The sequence below is a fragment of the Sebastes umbrosus genome, chromosome 8 (assembly GCF_015220745.1).
Source record: "Sebastes umbrosus isolate fSebUmb1 chromosome 8, fSebUmb1.pri, whole genome shotgun sequence".
Classification (NCBI taxonomy): Eukaryota; Metazoa; Chordata; class Actinopteri; order Perciformes; family Sebastidae; genus Sebastes; species Sebastes umbrosus.
Window position 1 is genome coordinate 33,413,499 of NC_051276.1, and position 23,217 is coordinate 33,436,715.

The 23,217-nt window shown below is 38.7% G+C and overlaps 2 protein-coding genes across 4 annotated transcripts in view; one reads left to right on the plus strand and one right to left on the minus strand.

Moving 5' to 3' along the window:
• The first annotated feature begins 693 nt into the window (after nt 1–693).
• paqr3a (progestin and adipoQ receptor family member IIIa) lies at nt 694–14,765 on the plus strand. Its single transcript, XM_037779144.1, has 8 exons — nt 694–885; nt 2,964–3,195; nt 3,847–4,009; nt 5,722–5,877; nt 9,454–9,651; nt 10,413–10,503; nt 10,832–11,014; nt 14,459–14,765. Exons 1-7 carry the CDS (start codon nt 825–827, stop codon nt 10,972–10,974), a joined length of 1,044 nt encoding a protein of 347 aa, XP_037635072.1. The 5' UTR covers nt 694–824; the 3' UTR covers nt 10,975–11,014; nt 14,459–14,765.
• A 3,599-nt stretch (nt 14,766–18,364) lies between these two features.
• The window catches only part of bmp2k (BMP2 inducible kinase), a 58,979-nt gene continuing 54,126 nt past the window's right edge, over nt 18,365–23,217 (minus strand). For all 3 annotated transcript variants that reach the window (XM_037778476.1, XM_037778475.1, XM_037778477.1), the window contains one exon: nt 18,365–22,837. In XM_037778476.1, the coding sequence (XP_037634404.1) occupies nt 21,408–22,837 (1,430 nt within the window). In that variant the 3' untranslated portion in view covers nt 18,365–21,407. The remainder of the gene's footprint in view (nt 22,838–23,217) is intronic.

Consider the following 23,217-nt stretch of genomic DNA (forward strand, 5'->3'; position numbering starts at 1 on the left):
TTTTTTGTATTTTTTTCCATATAGGCTACTATACTTTGACTTTTTTTGTATTTTTTTCCATATAGGCTACTATACTTTGACCTTTTTTGTATTTTTTTCCATATAGGCTACTATACTTTGACCTTTTTTGTATTTTTTTCCATATAGGCTACTATACTTTGACTTTTTTTGTATTTTTTTCCATATAGGCTACTATACTTTGACCTTTTTTGTATTTTTTTCCATATAGGCTACTATACTTTGACTTTTTTTGTATTTTTTTCCATATAGGCTACTATACTTTGACTTTTTTTGTATTTTTTTCCATATAGGCTACTATACTTTGACTTTTTTTGTATTTTTTTTCCACATACTATACTTTGACTTTTTTTCAACATACTATGTCATGACTTTTTTGTATTTTTTTCCATATAGGCTACTATACTTTGACTTTTTTTGTATTTTTTTCCACAAATTATACTTTGACTTTTTTTTAACACACTAGCTTTTTTCAGCGCTTTCAACCGCATCTCATGGTCTTCATCAGCAGAGTTTGTTGTTGTTGTTGTTGTTGTTGTTGTTGTTTTTGTTTTTGTTGTTTTTTGTTGTTGTTGTTGTTGTTGTTGTGGAGCCCACAGACATTTATTATTATACATTACTGGTCTATAGTGGAGCCAGCTATGTTTGGCTCTGTGATCTTTTTACTCAGGCAGTCCTCTGGGGGCTCAGCGGCGGGGTCCTTTGCTGCTGATGACGTCACTGCTGATTTGGAAGATGTTGTAGGTGAAACTCTGTCAGACTGAAACTACCTTCTACTTTAGATTAATGATAACACATCTACACTAATGCGCAGTTCGTACTATAAGCCACAGAATGGAACAAACTGTACATACAGCAAACTGAAAGGTGAGCTCGTTGTTGATTTCTCGTCTCTAAACAGCCTCTAGTAGCTTTAGACTGTAAAGCTGTTAATTAGCCGCTAGCTGCCAGACTGCGTTGAAAAATCAGCTGTTTTTAAGTTTAACTCGGTTAACGACACTATTAATCACCACCTAACGCTTAACTTTAAATAGTTTCTACTTCATATGGTTCTTATGACTTATTCGGCTTATAATAACTTTTAAAACTAGCTTGTTATGTGTGTTATAATCGGTGATACAATGCTCGATATGTCGCTACGTTAGGTAGAGAAAGACCAACCTAGGAGTAATTAAAGTTAATTAATAAGTGGTGATGCTAATTGGATTAATGTTTTGAAGCCTGGGGCTTCTTAATAAAGACTCTTCTTGTGCCATGTTGTTGTGGGTGTGGATGTTTGCCAGCACGCAAGGCTAAATAATTGCCATGTTAGTGAAGGGAGTTTTGTTTTTCTCCATACAATCAGAGAGGATAAGATGGGGTAACATGAGATTACACGCAACACAAGTCTGAGGTTGCACCATTTAAACAGGAAATTAGTGTTAGATCAGTAATTTTAGCTCATCTGGTTGCTTTCATACAGATAATATGGAGAGAATCAGCTTTCTGATGTTAGTTTTTGCTATCCCCTTGATTTCAGGTTGCAATAGTGTGTCACTTGTATTTTAGCTCAACTAGACAGTGAAACAACTCTTACACCAGCCAGAACACAATTTAATATAGTCAGCCATGCTATATGCTATATGTTAGACTTGTCTATAGTTTTTGCTATGATTTTATTTTTTATTTTTTTATTTTTTTATTTGCACATCTATAAAACTGCACAAAATCCAGTCAATGAAAAAAAAACAAGAAATGTGTGAGGAGAGGTCAAGAAGCCACAGGCTTATACAAAGGACCCCCCCTCCAACCCCAGGAGAGAAAAATAACAATAACAAAAAAGGAAGAAAGATCTAAAGCAAGGGTGCCCAAACTTTTCCCTTGGAGGGCCAGAACTGGAACTTAATAGTGGGCCACGGGCCAAAATTAAACACCTATTTTGTTGTATTATTAAGATGCAAAATGTTACTGGGATCCCAAGTTCCCTTAATTGAATATGTTTTACATAGTTAGCCCCTTAAAACCCACCTGCTGAATACAATTGGGCTCATTTATGCAATTTATTCATTTCCAAGACTGTTTAGGACCCCAGTATGTAGAAATATTAAAATACACCATTTTTAGAATAGGCAAAAATAACACATTTATACTGCATTCAAAGAACTTCATGTTTTCCCCCAAACTGCATGTGATTATTATAAAGTGGGCATGTCTGTAAAGGGGAGACTTTTCAGTCACATATCTTGAGATCAGAGGTCAAGGGACACCTTGACAAATGGCCATGCCAGTTTTTCCCCACCAAAATTTAACCCAGCTTCAGATTGTTAGCCTCCTTCCTGACAAGCTAGTACGACATGATATGGTACTAATGGAGTCCTTACTGTAGGTTTTCTAGTTTCATATGATGCCACTATGTTCTAACCATAAACCCGTGCCTGGTACGGCCTCCAAAAGACAGTAAAGTCGGCTGGGTCCTTTAATAAAAAAAAGAAGAATTTGCTAACATCTGGCAGGCCAAATCTAATCTGATGGGCCCCACTTTGGACAGCCCTGATCTAAACTAACATAATTTTAAAAATACAACAAAAGTTAAACAACAACAAGAAGTACACAAAATGTGCAGAAAAACCTAAGCAAACAATCCAATAAAAACAATGAAATACATACAAAAAACAGTACAGAAGAAAATAAAATATATCTAAACATATCAAAAGATAATTAGACATCATTAATTCAATGTGATGAAAATTTCCTTTTAAAATGTTCTAAGGTTATCCACTTGATTTCAGGATATCACTAAAGATGCAGCTTCAATAAGTGTGTCACTTGTATTCAGGCTCAACTAGACAGTGAAAACACCTCTTACACCAGCCAGAATATAATTTAATTGATGCTATAATGTTTAGTAAGACTTGTCTTATAAGATGCAGCTTTAATTGGATCTGATCTGACTTTTTGTTTCTCAGCTTCAGGTCAGACTACAGCAGAGTCCTACGGCCCAGCCATGCCTCAGAAACCCCAAAAGAGCGCCCAGACGGCTCACTACATCGAGGTGGGAGGGTATCAGTACTGGCCCGTGTTGGTGCCCCGAGGTATCAGACTGTACACCTACGAACAGATCCCTGTGTTTCTGAGGGAGAACCCCTACATCACAGATGGATACAGAGCCTACCTGCCCTCCAGGCTGTGCATCAAAAGGTGAGAATTAATGTTGAAATACTTTATTAGTCTTTAAATGAGAAGTTGTTTTGTTTTTACCACTTTTCATAGAAGTTAAAGTGCAGCGTCAACTCCAGAGGTTAGCTTAGGGATTTTTAGGCCACGGCTGTCGCTGGCACAGAGGCATTATGTTTTCGTGTTCTCCGTCTGTACGTACCATCCTTGTGAACGCAATATCTCAGGAATGCCTAGACAACACAAAAACTCTCACTTGGACTCAAGGATGTTAGATTTTGGTAGTCAATGGTCACTGTGACCTCACGTCCGTCCCATTCTTGTGAAAGCAATATCTCAGGAACGCTTGGAGGAAATTATATAACATCAGGTGAAAACATCCACCTGGACTCAAGGATGTACTGTTTATTATTTCTTTTTTTTTTATCAGCATTTTTGTCTTCTCAGACTACACTAAAACTGCAAAACAGTGTATATATAATCATGCATTTCAACAACAGAAGAGGTGGATGATTCGTGTTCTCCATCTGTACGTAGATGTTTTAATTTAAATGCTGTGATCTGTGCGGTTGAGATTACTGATCTCAGTCTGTAGTAAAAGAGGATTTTTTTTGGAGGAGAATGACATATTATTTTAATCTGAGTGACTGTTTTAACGTTCTCTCCTCCGTGCAGCCTCTTCATTCTGTCCAATGAGACGGTGAGTATCTGGAGCCATCTGTTGGGCTTCCTGCTCTTCTTCTTCGTCGGCGTGTACAACATGTCCTCGGTGCTGCCGGCCATCGGCGCCTCCAAAGAGGATTACGTCATCTACTCCATTGGACTCTTCTGCTTCCAGGTACAGGACTAGATTAGGATGTTGTCTTACATTTTGACTAGTGGATATTACAGTAAGGCTGTGCTCTGGCTAGGATTACAGCTGGCATCCACAATGTTTTTTTAGTTCATATGGTGTTAATTAATCCCCTCTGTATGGTTGACTAAAAACACAAAAACCAGCACAGTAATCGTGCCTCTCCTTAGTCAGCTATTCTCAAATGATGATCATCTTGTCGGGTCAGATTTGTGCACTTAACGCTGCCAATTAAGTCTGCTTAATATAGAGACGAGAAAATGGCAGTGACTGAGCCAGACAGATGACATCATGTCGAAAGTTGAGCTTTTCCCTATGGAGGACAGAAAAAAATAAATTACTCAATAAATAGATAAATAATTATCCCATTAAATGTACCAAAAATAATATAAAAAATAAATGTAAGCATTAATTAATTGATAAACTGTGACATAAATTGATTATTTCTGTTTTAATTTGCTTCTTTATTTATTTATGTTTGTACCAATTCCCTTATCTACTATTTTATTTAATTTTCCCTTTTATCTATTTATTTTTTATTAACTTTTTAAAAAATGTATAGTCGATCTATGCACTCTGACCCCATGACACGCGTTGCATGATAGCCCCCTCATTTACATAATGAAGCAGAAATGCAGAAAGATATGTATATAGAAAGGAATACAGAAATAAATAAGTTTGGAGAAATAAATGGGGGAAAGGGGAAATAATGCAGAAATAAATACATGCATATATTTAACAATGAATGAATACATAAAAAATATAAATTGAAAATATTAAAAATAAAAAAATAGGGAAAATTAAATACAATAGATAGGGGAATTAAAATAAAAAAAATAGAATTTTATGTCACATTTTATTAATTAATTAATTAATGCCTACATTTATTTTTAATATTATTTTTGTCACATTTAATGGCAAAATTATGTATTTATCGAGTCATTTATTTATTTATTAATCTATTTTTGATTTCCTTCCTCCATATTTCCCGGTGTTGCAGTGGATTTTTCAAATAAACAGCAGGATTCAATATTGTCATCTTTGGTGTCATTCAAACACCACATTAAATACATCTCACATTACAAATTGTTTAATTTATTTTGTCATAGTTACAGATTTCAGATTTAAGTATAAACATCTATGTAATAACAAAGCATGAACTTTAGACATGATCACTTTTTTAGACCAAATTCTAGCTTTTTTTCCCTCAATTAAAAAAAAAAGGATTTATTGCAAAATATATTTCAGGTCTGTTTATGTTTAGCCAGGTTTACCTAGGTGGCGCTGGTTTTATATATTATATTACAACAAGGTTTCTCCTTATGTTGAGCAATGTGGTGATTTCAAATTAGCCAAATATCCTGGAAACTGAATATGTGACAATTGCATGGTGTTACCTTAATCTGAGTGGTTACAGAAGGACATCAGACCTCATCCACATTATTGGCAGTTCTTCTCAACAAATGAAAAATAATCAGTCCAGCAGTTGGCTGGACGAGGCTTCGACAACCAGAGTCTTCAAGTCCAATTAAAAAAATATGGGTCTATTTATAAAAAAAAAAAAAGGCAGAATATTGAGATGAAAATGGTCGGGACGGGACACCTCTTGTTAAATCATAATATTTGTTATCTCGCGGTGGATATCACATTCTTTGCTGCTGTAATGCCTGACTCTCTTATTGTCTCACCATCCTCAGCTGTGTATGCTGTGTTCGGTGGGTTATCACCTGTTCTGTTGCCACCGCTCGGAGAAGGCCAGCCGCCGCTGGATGGCGCTTGACTACGCGGGGGTTTCCATCGGCATCCTGGGCTGCTACGTCCCCGGAGTCTTCTACACCTTCTACTGCAATAATGTAAGTTCACCTTCAGACTGCAGTTCACTTCTCTGATTTGTTGTCACTGATTTGTCTCCATATCTGCGTGCCAATTTGGGATTTTTATTTCTTTTATGTTGAAAGCTTATCAGAAAATTCACCAGCTATTTCACCTGTCATCGCATCAGACTAGATAAGATAGACTTGGAAACAAAATGAGCATCTACTATGCACAAATGAAGCATGAAAAATAAGAATAAAAGGTACTAAAGAAGTTAACGAAAATGGCAATAAATTAAATACATAAAAAATCGCAATACATATCGAATCACCACCCAAGTATCGTGACAGTATCGAATCGGGGGATAGGCGTATCGTCCCAGCCCTAGTAGTTTCTCCTCCATTATTGTTCAGCACTTGTAGCCGACATGTAGGATGTGACGGTTGGTCATTGTGGAGTTTTCAACCCTCGGCAACCAGAAATAAAAAACATACGTGCAGCGCTCTAGCACAGAATAGACGCTCAGCACCTCGTCACGCTGCTATCGTTTGTAGCAAAGTGTAAATACGCGGTGCTCCCATTGCAAAGAGCTAAAAAAAGAAAACGTAGCATTTGTTGCAGTTGCTCGTCATCCCTTGCGGTTGGCTCATCAATATTGCGGTTATTGCGACAGCCCGGCATAAACTAGTGAACTCTTTTGTATGGTTCTGCCAAGTCGGCCATCTGGTTGACGCGCAGGAACCGGACACACAGTGTGGAGTTGGTACCGGTTTCGGAGGCCCGACTGAGGGTGGAATACACTTGTTATCAGATGATGGAGAATGTGCAGGCTTTCATTCGCATATGGACTGTTAGGGGAGTTCCTCCTCCTCTCCTCTTCCTCTGTTTGCATATCGAGGAGACACTGGAATAAGTAAACAAGATGATATTTTGGTACCAAACCGTTTCTGATACTTGATGCTGCAGTGCAGACACATTTGGACTGGTACCAAAAAAGCATTGAGATTTGATACTTGAGGCTTATTTTACTATTACACTCACTGCAGCTTGATGCACATTATAGATAATGTGAATATGTTTATGTGTGAGCGTCACTGCACGGATCATCGCTTTAGCGTCTAACCATCCCTGGAGACGGTTTAGCTCAGCGTCCTCGGCCTGAGAAGCCGTAATTGAATAAAGCTAAAGTGAAGCCCACAGTCTGGCTCTGCTGATTGACTCATTGTTCCTGGTGAATAAGCAACACGACACCTTTGCTGCGCTCGCCGTTTGGAAAACAGCCTCTGATGACAGCCGCCCACCACCATCTTTTTTCCCTTCCTGGTTGCTTCTCTTTTCATTTTTTCGTATTTATTTATTTTTTTTACTCCTGAAGTATTTGGCCGTGCTCCTTACTGTTCGCTTTCCCCCGCATATTGGAAGCGCCGGGTTATTTTGCCCCCAGAACGCAGCTGAAATCTGCTCCAGCCCAAACCAGATGGCTGCGTTCACGGAGCGGTCCGTCACTCCTGTTCCCCACCATATGACGTTCGCAAGTCTGGGAGCTGTCTCAGCGAAGGGGGCCCCCCGTCCTTGCCAAGACTGGGGCTCCGCTTCTGGGTGGCTCCACTCCTGCGGCAAGCCAAGTCCCTTACAGAAAAAAACAAACTGATTTTTATATTTAGCCAGTGAAACTCTTGTCTCGTCAGAGTGTTTTAGAAATGCAGATTTGGAGAAGAGAACATGGTGTCTGTTAGGAGGAGAGCTTAAGAAATTTGGCTGGAGCCGAGCGGGGCCTTGTTCCTGGTGCAAATTTATTCACTGTGAAATTCAGCAGGACTCGTCACATGAGGACGTGTGACTGGACGGAGGCCTACATCCACACAAATGGACAGAAGGGACGGAGACGAGGCTGTCCAGACTGTGCACACTTACTTATAGAAGTTTAAGTAACAGTTGCAGACCTTTTTTTAGCACATACGTACATAGATCTTCACTGTTTTATCGAGGAAGTTTGTTATATCATCATATGCCTTTGCAAAGAAAATAAACCCACACGTGAAAAAACTTCAGACAACCTGAGGTGTTAATTTAAAAAAACATAAATGAGGGAAAATGACCAAGTGATTTGGATCACAGAAAGCAGTTTATGGCTTCGACAAACAATTGTTGTTCTTGATTAATCTGTCTTGTTTTCAGTCAATTGACCGATACTAAGTCCCGCCCCCCTTAGTTACTGTTGCTAGGTCAGACAAGCTTGACAAAAAGAGACACACTTCAGGGCGGCACAAAGCAGAGATGATATATCAAACTCAGACAAAATCATGCAGGTTCACCAAAAGAGCTTTGCCTCGCTGTTCCGCCGGTCCCGGCTAGGAGCCAACACCGACACCACACTGCTGGAGGCCCAGGCCATATTGCTGGGATCCATGCTAAATATCTGGACCTGTCGGGGACTCCGGCCACGAGCTACAGCCAATGAGAGCACGAGACACGGGTTGAGAGTAAACCTGGAGGAGGAGGGGTCGCCTGTAACAACAGGAACTTTGCTCTGTACCGAGCAAAGTTGTTGTTGCACCCAGAGGAATAAATAGTACAAAAGAGTGGAAACCAGTGGAAACAGACTATTTTGTGAACATGTGCCAACGACAACATCAGTAATGTGTCTCACGTATGGCATCAAGTCATTTACCGTGTATTCCTCGCATGTTTTCATGACAAAACGTAGTCTGGAGACATCTAGGATTCCTCCTGGTGAAAGATCTTGTAGTGTGTGACATCCTATCGTCGGTCAGTCATGTAGTGTGAAAACCATAACGACTTAAATACTCCCGCTGTTTTTTTTTTTTTTTGTTTTTTTATAAAGGTCTTGAATTCATTTTCTTGGATGTTTGAAAGGTTTTAGTTTGGGGCTGCTTAAAGCTGAACTAGGCAAGATTGGAGCAAAAATAATAAAAAAAGTTATTTTATAAAACGGTCGCTATATCGTGACAGTAGTACATGAAACAGGTAACCTGAAAAAAATCATGTTCCTCTGTGTCCTCCGGTGCTCCTAACGGCATCTGCAGGATTTCACAGACCGGAGGAAAACAAGCAGTAAGAGCTGATCTGAGGTCTGCTGTCCAGCTGCTGTCTATGAGAGCCGGCTGTCAATCACTCGCGAACTTTGACCAAACGGTCAAACTAGGCAGCGCTGATCAAATATGAATCAATATTCTGTTACGTTAATGTCTATTTCTCTCCTCAGATGTTTTCAGAATCATCTCGTAGTGCACGGTTTAGCTGTAAAAGTAGAAAGTTTGTGACGCCACCGCGGCCATTGTGAAATCTGTTGAAGGAACGCCAAGTTCCGGACACATTTTTGCATGAAAAATTAGGATTAATTTATTATCAAAATAGTTGCCGATTATTATCTGTCTATGGTTGCAGCTCTAGACTGCTGTGGCCTTTCAAAGCTCTTGAACCTGCAGATACCTGCAACATGTAAATGAAACGGAAGCCTTAACATGTTCTCCCTTTATTGGGAATGTGACGTAGTGAGAAGCATCCACGTGTTCACTGTGAACAGGAAGGGAATCTGCGTTTGTAACTGTGTACACGGTGTGATTTGACCTTTGACCTTCCTGTTCCTGCAGTACTGGCGGCAGATGTACCTGGTGACGGTCCTGGCCATGATCCTGGCCGTCTTCTTCGCTCAGATCCACCCTCATTACCTCAGCAAGCAGTGGAAGCAGCTGCGCTCGCTCATCTTCTGCCTGGTGGCCGGATACGGCCTCATCCCCACCGTCCACTGGATCTGCATCACCGGAGGCTTCTCCTCAGAGCTCGTCCAGGTGAGCACGCTCACTGTCGTCTCAGTAACCATAATATTCACTTCCTTTTAGAGGTGAAATTTGATGTTGAGCTGTTTGAACATTCAATAGTTTCAAGCTGAAATCATTTGTTTTAGAAAAAAATCTGGAGGCAGAGATTCTTTGAGTTGAATTGATGTATGTTGTACTATCTCCTACTATTACTCATTGTTTTTTAGCTACAGTATTTATTAGGGCTGCATGTGATTATCATAAAGTGGGCATGTCTGTAAAGGGGAGACTCGTGGGTACCCATAGAACCCATTTTCATTCACATATCTTAAGGTCAGAGGTCAAGGGACGCCTTTGAATATAGCCATGCCAGTTTTTCCTCGCCAAAATTTAGCGTATCTTTGGAGCGTTATTTAGCTTCCTTCATGACAAGCTAGTATGACATGGTTTTATAGTTTCATATGATACCAGTATTTTCACTCTAGCTTTAAAACTGAGTCGCTACAACCTAAAAATAGCAATTTGCGTTAATGTGTCAAAGAAATTAGTGTTAACTTTGACAGCCCTAATATTTATGCAACTGTGTAACTGTTATTCTTTTCAAGTTTTCTTCCCATATTCAGTAGCGTTCAGTCTCTAAAAGATAAACAACTTGCCAATATTTAGACTTAATTGTATCTAATAATTGTTATTTATACTAATAACTTAGCAGGATAAAGAGTCATTTGTGTTTTGTAGCTGCTGTTTAGTTTTGTCCACACATTGGTTAAATGAATATTTCTTCCCTTCAGGCTTTTGTTCCTCGAATCCTGGGGATGTATTTCATCGCTGCATTAGCTCTCATTTTCTACGTTTCTAAAGTTCCTGAACGCTACTTCCCGGGTGAGACTACATTTTGATCTCTTCTGTTGTTCAAAGCAACTTTTCACTTTGTGTGTGTCTCATCTTGTGTTTTCCAGGTCTTGAAAATCTTAGGGTTGCACAAAATACCTGAAATACACCCTTATGCACATCAGTCATACTTAAGTCTTTAACTCATTTGCTAGATTTAAGTCTGTAAAAGTAACCGTTTTATAAAAGACAAATGTTAAAGAACCTTTTAGAAACTGTCTTTACATACAGTACAGACAATACTGTATGTCAGTAATATGTAGCCAAAGTCTAATTATTAGACTCTGGTTTTATTTCCACCTGTGTGATGTTGCTGCAGGTCAGCTGAACTACCTGGGCTCCAGTCACCAGGTGTGGCACCTGCTGCTGGTCCTGATGTTTTACTGGTGGCACCAGTCGTCGTGTTTTATCATGGCGTACAGACACACTCAGCCATGCCCCGACGCCTCCAACCACGCCTAGGCGATGCTCTGCACACGGGGATCCTGGACTCTGTTAATCTGTAAGCTGCACTATTATTTTAAAGCTACTGTATGAGAAGATATTTTATACAGGGGGTCTTAAAATGACAATTTTATGGCATACTGTACTATGACTATTTTTCGTCACATTTTTCGACATACGATACTATGACTTTTTTTAAACTTTTTTCGACATATTATAGTATTACTTTTTTCGACACATTTTTCGACATAATATACTATGACTTTTTGTATGACATTTTTAAACATACCATACTATGACTTTTTTGACATAGAATAGTATGTCGAAAAATGTTGTGAAAAAAAGTCATAGTATACTATTATTTTTTTGTGACATTTTTAGACATACTCTACTATGACGTTTTTGTAACATTTTTCGACATACTATTCTATTACTTTTTTGTGACATTTTTAGACATACTATACTATGACTATTTTTCGTCACATTTTTCAACTTACTGACAGCAACAGCAACAGCAAACCCATTAAGCAGAAAGGCCGTCACGCACACTATGCTATGACTCTACTCTGACTTTTTTGCCATACTACTATGGTGTACTTAGGCTGGTGAGGACAGCTGGCTCTGTGTTTAGCACAGAGCTGATTCCCTTATGTCAGTGGCAGAGAGAAGGACCCTAAATAAACTGCATGTCACATAGACAGAGAAGTATTTTCAGTGCCAGACTTAAGAAGTCTTTTGTCGCCCAGGCCATAAGGCTCTGATTCTGACATTTAACTGCTGGAGCTGCTGGTCAGTTACTGGCTATGTTAACCTTTGCAGAATTTGCTTTTGAATTTCTTTACACTGTATATTTTCCACAGTAATATTTATTCTTGCACTCTTTTTACTTTTTAATTACTTTTTAATCACCTTACATTTGCAATACCTGCACTGTTAATCATCTTGACTTGGCTAGACTGTCACTTCACTGCTGTGTTTTTATCTATTTTTTAAATCTTATTCTTATGTTCCTGTGTATCAGTGTTTTGTTTTGAGTTACTGGGCGTGTCGGGATCAATAAAATGTCTGTCTGTCTGTCCGTCAACTTTTTTATGACATTTTTTATGACATACTATGACAGAGTGGTAGTATATATACCATAAAAGTCACAGTAGTATGCCACAAACATGTCATAAAGTCATTGTATGTCATAACACACGGTATAATATGTCCAAATAAATTGTATAAAAAGTCATAGTTAAGTATGTCGAAGTAATTTATGAAAAAGGCATGTTGGAAAATGTCATGAAAAAAGACAAAAAAATCATAAAGTATGTTGGAAAATTTTATTAAAAGTTTTTTTTTTTGAAAAAAAAATTGTTAGAAAAAGTCATAGTATAGTATGTCGAAATATTTTCGGGAAAAAAAAAGTCATAGTACAGTATGTCGTTAAATTTGATGAAATTAAGTCATAGTATAGTAGGTCGAAACATTTGATGAAATTAAGTCATAGTATAGTAGGTCGAAACATTTGATGAAATTAATTCATAGTATAGTATGTCGAAAAATTTTGTGAAAAAAGTCATAGTATATAATGTCGAAAAATCTCTGAAAAAAAAGTAGTTGAAAAATGTAAAAAAAAAAAAAAAAAAAAAAGTCATAGTATACTATGTTGAAAAATTGTGAAAAAAAGTATTAGTATAGTATGTCAAAAAATATCATGAAAAAGTCATAGTATAGTATGTCGAAAATTTTAGGGAAAAAAGTAATATGTTGTAAAATGTAAAAAAAAAGTCATAGTAGTATGTCGTAAAAATGTAAAAAAAAAAGTCATCACATATGTCGAAAAATGTCTGAAAAAAGTCATAGTATATAATGTCGTAAAAATGTAAAAAAAAAGTCATCACATAATATGTCGTAAAAATGTAAAAAAAAAAAAAGTCATAGTATATAATGTTGAAAAATTTCGGGAAAAAAGTAATATGTTGAAAAATGTAAAAAAAAAAAAAAAAAAGTCATAGTATATTATGTCGTAAAATGTCTAGAAAAAAAGTAATATGTTGAAAACTGTAAAAAAAAATAAATAAAAAAAAAGTCATACTATAGTATGTCTTTAAAATGTCACAAAAAAGTCATGGTAGAGTTTGTCAAAAAAATTTATGAAAAAAAAGTCATAGTATATAATGTCGAAAATTTTCGGGGAAAAAGTAATATGTTGAAAAATGTAAAAAAAAAAAAAAAAATCATAGTAGTATGTCGTAAAAATGTAAAAAAAAGTCATCACATAATATGTCGAAAAATGTCTGAAAAAAGTCATAGTATATAATGTCAAAAAATTTCGGGAAAAAAGTAATATGTTGAAAAATGTAAAAAAAAAAAAGTCATATAGTATGTCGTAAAAATGTCACAAAAAAAGTCATAGTATATCATGTTGAAAATTTTCAGGAAAAAAGTCATATGTTGAAAAATGTAAAAAAAAAAAAAAAAGTCATAGTATGTCGTAAAAATGTAAAAAAAAAAAAAAAAAAAAAAGTCATAGCATAATATGTCGAAAAATGTCTGAAAAAAAAGTCATAGTATATAATGTCGAAAAATTTAATGAAAAAAAAGTCATAGTATATAATGTCGAAAAATTTCGGGAAAAGAGTAATATGTTGAAAAATGTAAAAAAAAAAAAAAAAGTTATAGTATGTTGTAAAATGTCTAGAAAAAAAGTAATATGTTGAAAACTGTAAAAAAAAAAAAAAAAAGTCATACTATAGTATGTCTTTAAAATGTCACAAAAAAGTCATGGTAGAGTTTGTCAAAAAAATTTATGAAAAAAAAGTCATAGTATATAATGTCGAAAATTTTCGGGAAAAAAGTAATATGTTGAAAAATGTAAAAAAGAAAAAGTCATACTTTAGTACATCGTAAAAATGTCTAGAAAAAGTCATAGTATACTATGTCGAAAAATTTCGTGAAAGTCATAGTAGAGAATGTCGAAAAATTGCAAAAAAAAGTATAAGTATAGTATGTCGAAAAATGTAATGGAAAAAAAGTCATAGTATATAATGTCGAAAAATTTTGGGAAAAAAGTAATATGTCGTAAAAATGTCACAAAAAAGTCATAGTATATAATGTCGTAAAAATGTCGCAAAAAAAAAATCCTAGTATAGATTGTTGAAAAATTTTAAGAAAAAAAGTCAGAATAGTATGTCAAAACAAATTCTTGAAAAAGTCATAGTATGTCGAAAAATTTAGTGAAAAAAAAGTCATAATGTCGTTAAATTTGATGAAATTAAGTCATAGTATGGTATGTCGTAAAAATGTCACGAATAAAGTCATAGTACACTATGTGGTAAAAAGTCATACTATAGTTTGTTGAAAAGTGTCATAATTAAGACATAGTATAGTATGTTAGACGCCATCGTATTTGATGCCAGCTTTCAATTTTATGTTACAGACACATTTTATTTGCCCTAATTCTGATAATTTTAGCCTTTAATTCTTTCATTGTTCAAACCATTTTCTCTTTGTTTAGGTTGGTGAATGGCTGCAGCATTCCAGCATGCACAAGTGGAAGTCTAGGCGACACCATGGACATGTCTTCAAGTCTTCAAGTGTCCCCAATCAGACCTGTGACCTCCAGGATGTGAGGTGACAAATGTCGAGAGTATGTTTTTTTAAGAGAAGACAGGCCCTCTGAGCGATTGTAGGTAAACAGTCACTGTGGCTGAAACTAATTTTTACCATACAATCTAGGGATGTCACGAGAATCAATACTTTGGTACCAAGTCGACGCAAAAATTCAGAAAACGTGACGGTACTCTTTTTTTCTACAGTGCCGCAGTAATCTCACTATCGACGCACCCTTTTTTCCCTGATAATACTACGTTGTGAGCAACAAATCCTTGTTGAAATAGGCAGGACGGAAGCTAGTTAGCATTAGCAGCCCGAGGGCGACACGGTCCTGCGGAGCTAACGGCTAACGTACAGAGGTTGCATTGAGTTACGTTATGATTCCTTCAAGCTCTATTCAGTAAAAATGAGTATTAGGCGAAGGTAAAATTTGAAAGTTATCGTGATGTGTTCAAATGTAATATTGTGAAGACGTTTTCACAGCAATTTAAAACAGATATTAGAGAGGGAGTTATGAGCTGTTTAACTTCCTAACAGAAGCTCTAAGTGTTGTTTTGTTTTTTACCCTAGTATCGAATTGGGTATTGAGAATCGTGGATTTTCACTGGTATTGGTATCGACTACTAAATTTCTGGTATCGTGACATCCCTAATCTCTAATCGCCAACAAACAACTGAAACTGCAGTCGAACTACAAAATCTCCAGAATTTGCACTGCGTTCAAATTTCTTTAAATAACTTTAAAAGCAGCTTTTTAATCACAGATGCAGCTGCAAACAAAAACAGTCTTAAATCATCAAGGTTGGCAAGTTTAGTCAAGTAGCATTTTCTTGTTTTTATAAGAGATCGTGTTTCTCTAAGTGCCTGTCAATGAATCATGTAGCTCTTGTTAAGTTATGTAAATGTTTTGCTCCCAAAATGCCCAATAATTCAACACATTTTTAAAGCGTAATTAGCCAGTGGTTCTTTATCTGAGAAGCGATTACCACCCCCAAAAAAATCTATTTTGAATCTAGTTCCATTTTATGAGGTTTCCTTCAGTAAGTAATCAAGTCAAAAGACCTTTAAAGGGAAAATGAAATGTTTTAATGTCACTGCTTTGCACAGTTCTGCTAGAAGTCTGGGTGGATGTGATTAAACAAATCTTGTTTTTACAGTGTTGATCTGCTCAACTCAAATCATTTCTATTAGATTTACTTTATTTAAAAGTCATTTGTGGTGAAACTGTGACGTATCTCCTAATGAGAACAAGCAAAAACTAACCAGTTATTAATTCATGTTTAGGTAGAAAAACCAAAGACTGTTGTGGAGCGAAGCTCTAATTGTTATCTTCATCAGTTTATTTTACATTTAGGTTGTTTCATTTTGTCCTTTTGCAGTATTGATGTTTCTGTTTCAACAGATTGTTTTAGTCCCAGGATGGTGATGTGTAATTACTCTAAATACAGGTACTACAAAGAATCATGAACTGCAGATATGTAAGTACCTGACACTCCAGAATTTAATGTTTTCATGTGTTGGGCTGTTCACTACTGGAATGTTTTCATAAAGAAACTATACTTTTATTGTAAGTTCTGTCCCTCATATCTTTATTGTATTATTTTCCAGCCCTAACAGTGAAAGTTGAGTCTTATTAAGATAGTGAGTGGTCAGTTTTTGTGTGTTAAAGGGATAGTTTGGGTGTTTTGAAGTGGGGTTTTATGAAGTACTTAATACCGTAGAGGACGATCGGCACGTCCCAAGCTTGGAGAAGCAGACAGGAGTTACTGAACGGGGCCTGCAGCAAAATGGATTTTAGACACCTAAAAGAAAAGTCCACTTAAAAAAACACAGCAGTACATCGCTTTGCTCCCGTGCTGGTACTCCCGTCTGTTTCTACGAACTGGGGGCGTACCGACCGCCATCTACTGTAAGTAATACATTGACTATGGAGAAGTACCTCATAAAACCCAATTAGAAACACCTAAACTATCCCCTTAAACTGTGTCCCAACTTTAAATTAATAATAATGTCTACATTATGAATTATGCTGACAGAGCATTACTTAACAGTTTACAAAATGCATTCATATTTATACACTAAAAGAAACAGCTGAAAAGTAGAGAAAATAATGTTTTCTACAGACGTTTCAGTTGCCTACATGTATCAGTGTTGAAGTTCTAGCACACTACACCGGCAAAAAATGGTCTATCATTGTATACAGGAACCCGGGGAAGTACCGGAAGTAAACAAGTCATCATTACTGCGAAGCTAACGTTAGACTGACGTGGTGAAACAAGTAACGTCAGCTAAGTTAACACTAGTCTGGAGACGTTGCATCCATTTCAAGAGTGCTCAAAAATCAACAGATTTATTCTGTTACTGTAATTACTGACTTAGAATTAGTTTGAAATTGGGACACAGTTTTGTTTTTAAAGATTAAAGCACTGATTTAACATTTTGAATATCTGTTTCCACGTTGCATTGTTGTTCATATTGCAACTGCAACTTTCCTCTCCACTGTGCAGCCCTGTTGTTGTTCTCTACTGTACATTCAGATGCTATTTCTCTCTTTGTTAATAGTCACAACTGTTTTTTGTAAAACTGCTTTATCTGCCTGAGCTGAGTTTGCTATGATAGATGCTCTCGTCAAACAGTGTTTTCAGACAATAACGCACAGTACTTTTTTAGGGTGATGTGCAATGTTAAAGTTCAACCGTTGTTTTGTGTTTTAACGGCTTCATTCCAAAATGCAACGCGTCCATGTTGGATAGAAGTCATCTCAACGGAAAGGATCAAAATATCAAAAATACAAATTCTCATGTGTTTAAGTTTTGTACGCACGAGTCTTAATGCATTTCTGTTTCTCATTTAATTACAATACGTGTCCAGTTAAATGGTAGCGGTCTCATTTTGGAATGAAAGTCATTTGTTTTGTGTGAACTATTTAATGTTTTAGATGGAGACTAGTGTTCTAGAGACGCCCCGATTGATCGGCTGCCGATGCTACGAGGAGCTACTAAAGTACCGAAGCATATCAGCACAGCGGCCGGTCAGCAGACAAAAACACAACGTCGTGTTGACGGTGTTTCTGTAAACTCTCACTGCCGGTTAGACGAAGGTCTACACTAGAGTGTTGAAATGTATAAAGAGTTGTCACTGCAGGCCACAACAATGCTCGAACCGAAGTATGTGTTTTTAAATTGGTAGTTATTAATAGCTATGCAGCGCTCGTTAGCTAGATAGTTATTTATTGCCTAATTGCTGGCTATAAATAGCTATGGATAGCACTAGCTATCTGTTTAAATTGTTGGTTCTTGATTTAATTTAACGTTATTATTATTGTTTTTAGAACTCAATAGTTAAACCTGCAGTGTGGACCTGTGTTCACTCGTTCTAGTAATGAGAGTAATTACTAAAACACCGTTGACATGTGCTTTTGTACGATGACCGGCTGGTCTCACACTCAATAAGAGCTTTTCAAGGCTTAAAAACAGCGAACTTCCGCTCTACACGGAAGAGAGAACACAACATAACGCAATGCGGAAGCACCCTAGTTCAAAGAATACGGTGACTAACAGCTGTAATCTGTGTCGGCGGCAAAAAAAACGTGATCGGGGCATCTCTAAATGTTCTCTGGTGTTAGGATCTCAGATTGTTTTTGTTGTTCTGTATTTAAATTATTCATTATGAACCTGCTCTGTACTGTCTGTCTGTCGTTTTGTAGCGGCGGAAATTTTGTATCTCGACTTTTCATACCTGAGCAATCAAACTGCTGAACTTGACTCTAAATAAAAATTAACCATGTTTAAAAAACGGCTTTGTTTCAAATTTCCACCTCAATCCGCACTGAGATGACTCTTTTTTTTTTTTTTTTTTTTTTTTATTGCATCAAACAGCAGTATAGCATGATAAATACAATATCAGATTTACTCTTGTGAAAAAAAACAAAAGAAAAGATGGAAAGTAGTTTTATCAAAATGGTTCCACTGGTGAAGACACAGCAACCGGCAGGTTTAATTCAAACGATGGTTGTGAAGGTAAATGCAGTCGGTGCTTAAGGCCGTCGATGGAGAGCACACAGAAAACTAGTTCATGGAAGAACTCAGCGCCGATAAGAGCATTCATGAATACAAATGACCTGATAACACTTCAGATTTCTCAATTTTGTTTCCCTTTATGAATACGGCAATTCATATTCTGCTGCGGAAAGATCTACGTTAAAGTATAATGTGTGATATTCTGTATTGTAATTGTCAACAAATAACACGAAAAGACCAAAACCAATAACGAACTGATCCTACGCCTGATATCTTTTCCCTCTTTCTAGTTTATTTGGACCAAACGTGGATTAATCCGCCGCTGAAAATAGTCCCTAACAAAAGCACTATTTAGTCCCGTTTCAGTAACATTTAATAAAAACTACAGTGCCCAGCTGTTTTAGGAGATTATAGAACATATTTTAAATGTGTTTTTTAGGTGTTTTTTAAAGGAATAGTTTTGACATGTTTGAGGGAACAAAGTGTTTGCTTACTTGCTGAGCGTTAGATAAAAAGATCGTTATTAAACTCCTGTCTATATGCACCTGGAGTCTTCATCACAGTGAGGTTGCCAGGAAACCAGAGGACCTCGAGGATGTCACTGCTCCAGGCCAAGAAATGATCTCGTACCTACAGTAACCTCCAGTAAAAACAACACGAGTTGTCCACAAATGACTACCGTTTACAGGTGCTGGATCGACTCTCAATCTTCTAAACTATCTCTCAGCAAGAAAGTGAAAAAGTATATTTCACAAGACGTCAAAGTATTCCTTTAAAGATTTACGTTACGCTCCTGCCGTTACTGAGCAACCAAAACCTGCGTGCTGCGATGACGATGATGATGAAGTTGCGGTAGTTTAGCAGTAAAAGCCTCACTGACTAAACTAAACACAATCAAAACAAAGATAAACGCATTTCCAGCACCGTGAATCCCTCACAGTCGCTTTACTGCTCGATCTCTCTCTGTGATTCTGGCTGACCTTTCAACTGGATGTTGCGACGTTCTCGGTCAGAAAGGGTGAATTAAGTTAAATTGTGGGACAGATCATAAAGCTCTGGGTAGTCCTGAACTAAAATGATTAACTTAACAGAAGAAAGAAAAGATACAGTATCTGCCGGATGTGATTGGTTGTTCCTCGTCACATGACATGCGGTGCACCCAAAACTATTTTCATCTCGGGACGCAGCCGTCGCAGCCTGAAAAATAAACATTTGGAAATGTTTGCGCACCGCAACGGCATCGCTCTCACGTTTGAGCACGCCTACATTGACAACGGTGGATGTGAGCGTGAAAAAGACGCAGCATATATACGGCCCTTAACATATTAGCCGTGTTTCCATTCGATCAATCGTCAGGCGAATTTTAAGCAAACTTTTGAAATGTCGCAAAAAAAATAAATTCGAATTAGGCGTTTGGAGGAAATAAACTCGGCTACAGCGTAGTTTTGTCAGAAGTTGGCGCTGTAGGCTACGTATGGCTGTAATCTACCAGTAAACAGAGTAGAAGAAGAAGAAGAGGTTACGAACCGGAAACAAAACAAGTCGCCTTGGCCGTCTAACCATCTAGGAGTAAAGAAGAGGTCTTCAGGAATTTGTTTCAATTGGGCAAGTTGTAATTGTTTTGGTCGTGTTTCATGTCGTCCAGAGACGAAGACGAGCACGTTATGGGAATATCTGAGAAGACGCCGACGGCAGAAACAGCTGATCGGTCAAGTGAGTTAAATGTTCGCTACGTCAGGTTTCATTCGGCGAAGGCGTTTCTATCATCCATTTAGTGCATCAACTCTTTCGGCGAAGGCAAAAAAACGCCTCAAGCGAGATTAAAAACTGTTTTTCGTACAGCTTTTCTAATGCGATACTTCAAAATGCCAATAAAAATATGTGAATGGAAACGTGGCTATTGTTGGTTTTGGTCTTTTCCTTGCATTTCTTAAGAATAACAAAACACATAGAATACCACCAGGCTTTTCCTTTAACTGATCGATTTAACAATTCCCGTTTATTCTTCAGCATAAATTATTGTGAAAACGTTAATAAACGCCGTCTAAAGTTAGGAGCACTTAAACATTGCTGAGAAAATGTCGGCACAGCTTGTGAGTTTTTTCTGAAGGGGTCAAAGACTAGTGATCTAACGTGGCTTTGTGTTTTATTTCTAACAGAATGTGTTGAGTTATAACTTAAATAAAATAGAAAATGAACAGTACTTACCTAGAAGATTACTGCTAGGAAGAAAAGAAAACAGTTAAGATCCTAAATTTAAACCCAATCAACAACCTTTTAAGGACAATAAAATGTGATCCCTTCTAGTATTCAAAGTGTAACGCAACACAAATCACAGTAAAGACTACGGTGAAATTATGCATAGAGAGAGATCTAATAAGGATAAAACAAAGTGGTTAAGGTCAACTCCCGAACGATTCCGCCGACACGACGTGTGCCGACTGTGTCGTGGTTTTTCGAGGTACTGTGCAGCAAGGCGGAGCGCCCAGCTCAGGTAAGGCTTTGTGGTGCTAAAAACAACATACTGGTAGATCAGAAGGCGAAGCCAGAAAGAGCTTTTTTTTGCAGCGAGTCAAGCGGTCGAACTTCTAATAATCACAGTACGATTCTCGAGTGGGTTTTTTTCTCCGATCCGGTTCAAACGTCTTTACGTTAAGATGCAGCATAAAAAGGCTTCTCAGCAAACAGGTACAGCTGAAAGATATGTCGCTCACTCCACAGGATTCTTGTTATTCAAACTGTATTAAAATGTTAAAAAAGAAGCGTTAGGGTGTCGATGGTCGTTCCCAAGCCCAAGAAAGAGGGGTTATTTGTGGGAGGACTGCAAGAAAAGTCACTGCTTGGTGGGAAAAGGTGCAGCTCCGAACGGGTCGAGGTCCAGCGGCTGCGAGGGCGGCGGCGGCTGCTGCTGCTGCTGCTGCTGCTGCTGCTGCTGCTGAGGTTCACCGTCGACCATCTCTGTGAAGGGCACCGCCCCGAAATCATCCATGCTGCCGCCTCCGAGAGCGCTGTGAAGGGAGCCCGTCCAGGACTTGCCGTTGGCTGTGCCCATGTCGCTCTTGCTGTCGGCGAGTCCTTGATACTGGCCGTGCCGGCTGCCGTCCTGAGGTTGGAAAGGTTTGGCTCCAAACGGGTCTAAAACGGCGTCGTCGCCCGGCAGAGAAGCTCCTTTGTCTTTCCCTTCAGCCATGGTGATGTCAACGCTGATGTTCTCCTTCGAGTCAGACGTGCTGAGGAACTCATTGCTGCTCTGCGAGTCTCTCCGGCCGACCTTCTTGTGTCTGCGGACTCGCTCGGGTGTGCGGTAAGTCGGCTTGTTGGTCTTGCGGTTCCCAGTCGGCGTACCGTGGTGGCGTTTGCCGTTGCTGCCGCCCGCTGTGGCCTCCTGCTTGGTTTTCCTCTGGCGTGACGACAGCTTCTGGAGGCTGCGCTGCTTCAGCCTCTGCTGCTGAGGGCTGGCCGACTCCTCGAAAGACGGGCGGAAGATGTCCTCTGCGCTTCTGGAGGTGGTGGGCGGCGGCTCGGTGGGGCCCGGCTGGAAGGGAGAGAAGCCGAAAATGTCAATGCCCTCGGGGGAAACGGGCGGCGTTTGGCCCGGCTTGGAGAGGTTGCGGCTGAACGGCGCTTTGGTAAAAACATCGAACTCATCCGTAGCTCGCTGCTCGTAGCTGACTTGCCTGAAAGGCGCTTTGGCAAAGATGTCCGAGCTCTGTGACGGCCCGACGGGCGAGGTTCCTCCGAGGAAGGGGACAGCACCAAAAACATCCACCGAATCCTCATCTGAAGCAGCTCTCGCTCCGCTGGGCGACTCGGGAGGGGTGATCAGAGCCATGGCAGAATCCCCTTGAGGACTCCTCCTGGCGGCGGCCGACGCCGCTTTACCGGCTTTCCTCGAGCGGGTCTTCACCCTGCTGGGGTCGTAGTCCGAGTCAGAGCTGTGCTTGTCTTCATCCTCCTCTCCCTCTTCTTCAGAGTCCATCAGCAGAGGCCTCTGTCCTAGATTCTCCGGCTCTGTGTCTTCACCGTGCTCGCTGTTCAGGCCTTCTTCCTCCTCCGCCTCTTCGTCCTCGCTGCTTTTTGGCGAAGGTGGGTCAGACTCAAAGTCACTGTCGGACTCTTCACCTGGTCTGCAGTTGCTCTTTTTGCCCGGTTTGTGCTCCTTGGCCGTCGTCGCCGCCGGCTGCAGAGCCTCTGGAGTGGTTGAGACGAGGACAGGAACGCTGACTTCCTCATCGGTCTGCTCCGTCTTTACCTCATCGGTACCTGCAGAGACAAGACGCAAGAGTTAAAGATGTCACCAGTCTTCTTTTATTTTCTTTATTCTCTTGAGTGCATTTCAAGTTTTAGTTTTATCTGTTAGGTGACCAGATCCCAACAAACCCAATGTGGGACAAAGAGTATGTTTATGTGGGACAATGTGGGACACGTTACCAAGGCTGAGAGGTAGTCTACAATTTCGATATAATGTCTGTCTAACTTAAATAAACATTTCTATTCTGCCCCTTATCTTGTAACGTTTCTTTGCTTTGTCCGAATGCATCCATCAATCGGCACATCTCTATTTGAGCCGCATGTTTCTTGACAAATGTCACAAAAACCTGAGAATCGTCTTCCACCGGCTTATAAATACGTATAAGTAGTTT